Raw genomic sequence first — 6,337 nt, forward strand, 5'->3', positions numbered from 1 at the left:
ATGGACGCTTTCTCAGGATACAACCAAATCCGGATGCACGAAGCCGACCAGGAGAAAACGTCGTTCGTGACCAGCCAAGGCCTATTCTGCTACAAGGTCATGCCCTTCGGCCTGAAGAACGCGGGCGCAACATACCAAAGGCTCATGAACAAAATGTTCGCACAACAAATTGGGAGGAATGTCCAGGTCTATGTAGACGACATGCTAGTCAAAAGCCGAAGGGAGGAAGATCATTTAGGAGATCTCAAAGAAACATTCGACACCCTTCGCTCTTACAACATGAAACTCAATCCGGGGAAATGTGCCTTTGGAGTGACGGCAGGAAAATTCTTGGGATTCATGGTGTCTCAAAGAGGGATCGAGGCAAACCCGGACAAGATCCGGGCCATTATGGATATGGCACCACCAAGAAGTGTGAAGGAGGTGCAAAGCCTCAATGGAAAGATAGCGGCACTGAATAGGTTCGTGTCAAGGGCGACGGACAAATGCTTGCCCTTCTTCCGAACATTGAAGAAATCCTTCGAATGGACTGACGAGTGCCAACAAGCGTTCGAAAGATTGAAGGCTTACCTCTCCTCCCCACCACTGCTAAGCCCGTCGCAGCCAGGAGAGGAACTTTTCCTCTATCTAGCCGTCTCCCCCGCAGCCGTTAGCGCGGCCTTGGTCAGAGAGGAAGAGAAGGTGCAGAAACCCGTGTACTACGCAAGCCGAGCGCTTCACGGTGCCGAAGAGAGATACCCGCCCATGGAGAAACTTGCCTTCGCATTGATTACGGCAGCCCGTAAGCTCAAGCCATACTTCCAAGCTCATACTATAAACGTCCTAACGGACAAGCCCCTACGACGGGCGATGAGCAGCCCTGAGACGGCAGGACGATTAGCACTCTGGGCCATAGAACTAAGCGAATTTGACATTCAATATCGCCCGCGGACCGCCATCAAGGGACAGATCGTCGCCGACTTTATAGCTGAGTTCACCCATAGGGAAGATGAGGGGGCAGCAGAGTCCCCTCAATGGAGCATGTATACGGACGGATCGTCCAACAGACAAGCCGCAGGGGCCGGCATCGTGCTGCTGTCGCCCGAGGGAGACACCATCGAATGTATGGTCCGTTTCGACTTCCCTGCCACCAACAATGAATCAGAGTATGAGGCTCTGATAGCAGGACTTGACCTTGCCAAAGCAGCAGGAGCCGCCAGGGTAGTCATCTACTGCGACTCACAGGTCATCACTAACCAAATAAACGGAGACTACGATTGCAAGGGCGAAAAGATGAAAAGGTACCTTGGCGAAGTAAAGACAAGGGTGGGAGACCTAGAAGCCAAAGTCGTCCAGATTCCCAGAGAAGAAAATCAGAGAGCCGACCGTCTTGCGAAGGCCGCTTCAGCTGAGCAAATGGTCATCCCTGGTAATGTACTCTCTTTTGTACAGCTTTCCCCGCTAATAGATCTCGGCAACATGCAGGAAATATGTTCTGACAGCAGCTGGGCAGCACCGTTAGTTTCGTACTTAAAAGACGGGGTCTTACCAGACGAGAAGGACGCCGCAAGGAAACTTAAAGTCCAGGCGGCAAGGTTCGTCCTGATAAAAGACGTCCTATACAAGAGAGGTTTCTCTCGACCGTATCTAAGGTGCTTGGGTACGGAAGAAGCAGACTACATCATGAGAGAAGTACATGAAGGAATCTGCGGAAACCACTCAGGGTCCAGATCATTGGTACACAAGCTTGTACGAGCAGGGTATTATTGGTCCACCATGCAGAAGGACGCCGAAGCCTATGTCAGGACCTGCGACAAATGCCAACGGTTCAGCAATATCATCAGACAACCGACCGAAGAGCTGACCCCAATGACAGCCCCATGGCCGTTCGCACAATGGGGATTAGACATTATGGGACCATTCCCTACAGCTATACGGCAGCTGAAATTCCTGGTAGTAGGCATCGACTATTTCACGAAATGGGTGGAAGCCGAAGCTTTAGCCACGATTACGGAGAAAAACGTTCGGAGCTTCGTCTGGAGATGCATCGTATGCAGGTTTGGCATTCCTAGAGTCTTTGTCTCGGATAACGGGAGACAGTTCGACAACGATCACTTCCGGGACTTTTGCTCACAGTTGGGAATAAAGAACCACTACTCCTCCCCCGCCCACCCTCAAGCTAATGGACAGGTCGAAGTCACGAACCGATCCTTGCTAAAGATCATCAAGACTCGGCTCGAGGGGGCAAAAGGTATATGGCCCGAAGAATTGCCAAGTGTACTATGGGCATACAGGACGACGGCAAGAACACCCACAGGAGAGACTCCGTTCCGCCTGACGTACGGAAGCGAAGCAGTCATCCCGGCCGAAGTTGGACTCGCAAGCTACAGGGTACACAACCACGATGAGAGCAGAAACGACGAGGCTATGCGACTACAGCTCGACCTAGTGGACGAGATCAGGGCAGCAGCAGAACAAAGGCTCGCTAGGTACCAGGATCGCATGGCCAAATGCTACAACTCTCGGGTCCGACACAGAGACTTCCAAGTCGGAGACCTTGTTCTTAGAAAAGTCATGGGCGCCGCTAGGGACCCTACCCAAGGGAAGCTCGGCCCCAATTGGGAAGGTCCTTACCGAGTTTCGTCGTGGCAGAGAAAAGGTACTTACCACCTTGAAACATTGGAGGGACAGAAACTACCACATCCGTGGAACACCGAGCACCTACGGAAGTACTACCAATAGGAGCAGCAGCATGAAGACCAACTCCTTTTATATTTTCAGCAAATTATAGTTTAACTCCTCAGATTTATCGTTTATTTTAGTTTTTTCGCAACAACTTTTTTAGCCCAAAGGGCAGGATTTGGTTTTAATTACTTTTATTTAAATGCATGGCAATAAGAGGAGTTTTATTCAGAAATTGCTGAAGTGTATTTTCCTTCCGACGGACCACTAAGTTTGCAGCCCAAAAAACGACTAAGTCCATAACACACGGACTAAAGAAAAAGCCGACGGTCCAATAAGATGGAGTAACCATCACAGGGCCCAGGCCTTAATAGTTGACGGATTAATGAAAGATGTCAAGGCATCAAGGCTAAAAAAGCCAAGAGAACAATGGTCCGAAAAGGCTAAAAAGTCGACGGATCAACAAAGATGTCAAAAGACATCAACACCTAAAAAGCTGACGGGCTAAAACGATGTCAAATGACATCAAGGCCAAGGCCAAGAAGGTGACGGCCCAAAAAGGCTAAAAGCCAAAAGACTGACGGTCAAACAAGATAGAGTAACAATCGTAGGGACAAAGTCCTCAAAACTGACGGACCAAAAGGATGTCAAACGACATCAGGGCCAAGGCCAAGAAGGTGACGGCCCAAAAAAGACTAACAGCCTAAGGGCTGACGGTCCGATAAGGTGGAATAACCATCTTTGAGGCAAGGTCCTCAAAACTGACGGACCAACAAGGATGTCAAAAGATAACACTTGTAAACTGACGGTCTCAAAGCTGACGAGGTATTCAAACAGTTTAAAAAGCCGACGTATTAAAAGCAGACGGGAATTTCCAACATTTGTCTGAGGTAGAGATAAAAGCGACGGAAATGAAATACGCGCAACTATGCATAAACGTCAAGGGCACTTAAACATTACAATTGTTTAAAACTACAATTGTTTAAAATTACAACTGTTTAAAAACTACAACTGTTTAAAAAATTACAACTGTTCTCCAAAAAACCGTCTAAAGATTACAACTATTTTCAAAAAATTTTTACATAGCCATGGTTAAGCAGGAGGAGCGTCAGCAGGATTTCCGTCAGCCTGATGATCTTCAACATCCACGATAACGGTTGGAGAATCTGAAGCTGTAGGATTAGCAGCAGGCTGAGCCAGGACTACCGAGCCGTCACGCTCCGGAGTGGGTTCTGGCTGAAGAGAGACGTCGTCTCCATCATCCATTGAAATCCCAGATAAGTCCAGCTCTGGGAAGGCCGACGCGACCTGTCGAAGGCAGTCATCGAACCCCGTGCCGTAATATTGACCACATGAGTCGATAAATGACTGCGACGTTTTGAAGTGTCCAATCGCGTCAGCCCCCGCCGTCTGTAACTTCTCCTCCAGAGCCGTCACCTCTCCTTGGAGCTTGACGTTCTCGCCACTGACCGTCGTCAGTTTCTCCTTGACTTCCTGCAGCTCCTGGTTAAGAAGACGGACGGCTTCCTTATACTGAGCCTGCTGATTCAGCAAGTTCTTGTTATGGCTGCGAACTCGACTGACGACCCCCTCCTTCGCCACGCAACGGTCACGGAGGGCTTTGACACGAACCAAGGCCTGAAAGAGCATTTCCGTCAGATAAAAAGTACGCCAAAACAAGATACGGTATGTTCAACCCAAAAATGTGAGAAACTTACCCTGGAGAGATCAAAGAGGGCGACGCCCCTAAATCCTCCGTCCCTACTTGATCACAGGGCTCCATGTCCGTTGGTTTTATCAGGGACTCAACCTCCCCGACGGCATATTCTTTGTGGGTTAGGAGACGGCACGGACCCTCAGTGACGGGACCAGCAGAAGTCATCACCCCCTTTCCCGCACCATGGCCAGACGTCGGAGGGGACTTTTCCTTCAATGGTTCGACTGACGGAGTGACGGCAGGCTTTTTTGAGGGACGGCCGTCACTCCCGTCAGGTTTCCTCTTCGCCACTTTGGCGACGGCCGTGGGGGTTGACGAGGCTTCCCCCCCTGCTTCCTTGGCCTTCCTCTCCTCCTTCTGACGAGCTGCGGCAGCCCGTATCCTTTGCTTCGCAGAATCCATCTCTACAACACAAAAGAAAACACTTTAGGAAAAGTGACGGAAATAATGAAACTGACGGAAAAATAAAAGTCTACTTACGACGTCGCGCAAACTCCTCCAACCTACGAGCTTCCGCTGACGGATTTGGGCCCCCACAGTATAGATGGAGGGTGTCAAGGGTAATCAAATCCCTGCACTTACGGTCCTCCAAAGGAATTTCTAGAATCCGATGGATGAACTCCTCCTGCTCGTCAGTTATATGCGGACGGGTATAAGCTGGAAAAAGAAAAAATAACAAGTGTTAGCACCGTCACTTCAAAAAACGCACGAGCCTCATGGGTGACGGGATTAACCTGAATCCTTGACAAAGGCCCAGGTATTGTCAAAGTAACCACTGGGCATCGTCGCCCACTCCTCCTGACGGCACACCCAGTCCGTCCCCTCAACGAAAAAATACCTACTCTTCCAGTTCCTATTTGAGTCAGGCATATCTGACACTAACCGTAGCCCTTTCTCTCGGGCATTAAAATGATAAGTCCCCTTAGACGAGGCAATGTGATGAGGCCTATAGCAATAAAAAAATTCTCCGAGTGTAAGCTGACGGTGCCCTCCACTAAAGCTGCCCCACAGGATTTCAGCTCCTATAAAAGTCCTCCAGGCGTTTGGGGCAACCTGGGTGACGGATATTCCAAGGAAGTCAGCTAGTTGACGGTGAAGAGCCGTCAACGGTAACCTCAGGCCGGCAGCAAACATGGCGTCATACATGCCAACGTCCGCTGTCCGCCCGGAGTAACACCTCTCACCCTCTCTAGGGAGACGGAGGGGGATGTGGTCTGGGATCTGATAACGGATCCGTAACTCCCTAAAAACTTTACCACTCATCCCAGGCAAAAATCTGTTGACGGCCCAATCCTCAGGAAGAATGAAGGGACGGTTATCTACGGTACCCTCCGAGGTTCCTTCACTGGATCTCTCCTCCCCGTCACTATTCCCTCCGTCAATATCCATTCCACCCCCGTCATTTTCATCCCCTCTTCCCTCATCTTCTCCCTCAGCAAAACTCTCATTGCCGTCAGGAGATTGGGCTGACGACTCTCTCTCTGACGGGAGGGAGAAGTCCGACTCGTTTCCGGAACCAAAGGTCTCGTCGTAGCCCGCTCCTTCGCGGACTGACGACTCGTCACAAGACGCGTCACTCGACATCTGACTACCTACAAGTGACGGGTTCAAACTAAGTACCTAGGCTGACGGCCTCACTAATGAGGCAAAAATAAAGAGAAGGAGAGAGGATGAAAACTTACCGGTATGGAAGCCCTCTGGACGGCTACAGCAACGGATAAGCTGACGGAAGTTAAAGCTGACGGAAGGTGATCGACGGTCTGTCTCTCCACAAGTTCAGCAAGGATGAAATAGTGAAAAAAGTGACTGGAAACGCTGTTTATATATGGAAAAAATGGCGCGGAAGACGAAGCGACATCTCGTCAGAAGTGAGGCCAATGGGAACGAGCCACCTGTCCAAGGCATTAAATGCTCAGATCCACGCGAACGATGTTTCTGCCTCTTTTGAAAAACAAACTC

General features: G+C 50.0%; 1 protein-coding gene across 1 annotated transcript; it reads right to left on the reverse strand.

Moving 5' to 3' along the window:
- Positions 1-4,375: 4,375 nt before the first annotated feature.
- On the reverse strand, positions 4,376-5,767 carry LOC126722827 (uncharacterized). Its single transcript, XM_050425967.1, has 3 exons — positions 5,113-5,767; positions 4,859-5,035; positions 4,376-4,782 (listed from the first exon to the last, which is right to left on the reverse strand). The coding sequence occupies exons 1-3, from the start codon at positions 5,765-5,767 to the stop codon at positions 4,376-4,378; spliced, it is 1,239 nt and encodes a 412-aa protein (XP_050281924.1).
- Between the last annotated feature and the right edge of the window lie 570 nt (positions 5,768-6,337).

The sequence above is a fragment of the Quercus robur genome, chromosome 4 (genome assembly GCF_932294415.1).
Source record: "Quercus robur chromosome 4, dhQueRobu3.1, whole genome shotgun sequence".
NCBI classification, from domain to species: domain Eukaryota; kingdom Viridiplantae; phylum Streptophyta; class Magnoliopsida; order Fagales; family Fagaceae; genus Quercus; species Quercus robur.

Excerpts from the sequence above, each read along its gene's own strand:
- LOC126722827 (XM_050425967.1), bottom strand. The coding sequence starts at position 5,767 with ATGGATATTGACGGAGGGAATAGTGACGGGGAGGAGAGATCCAGTGAA. Across the intron at positions 5,036-5,112 it reads GGCCTTTGTCAAGGATTCAG|CTTATACCCGTCCGCATATA; the intron begins GTTAATCCCGTC and ends TTCTTTTTCCAG. Across the intron at positions 4,783-4,858 it reads GGAGGAGTTTGCGCGACGTC|AGATGGATTCTGCGAAGCAA; the intron begins GTAAGTAGACTT and ends TTTGTGTTGTAG.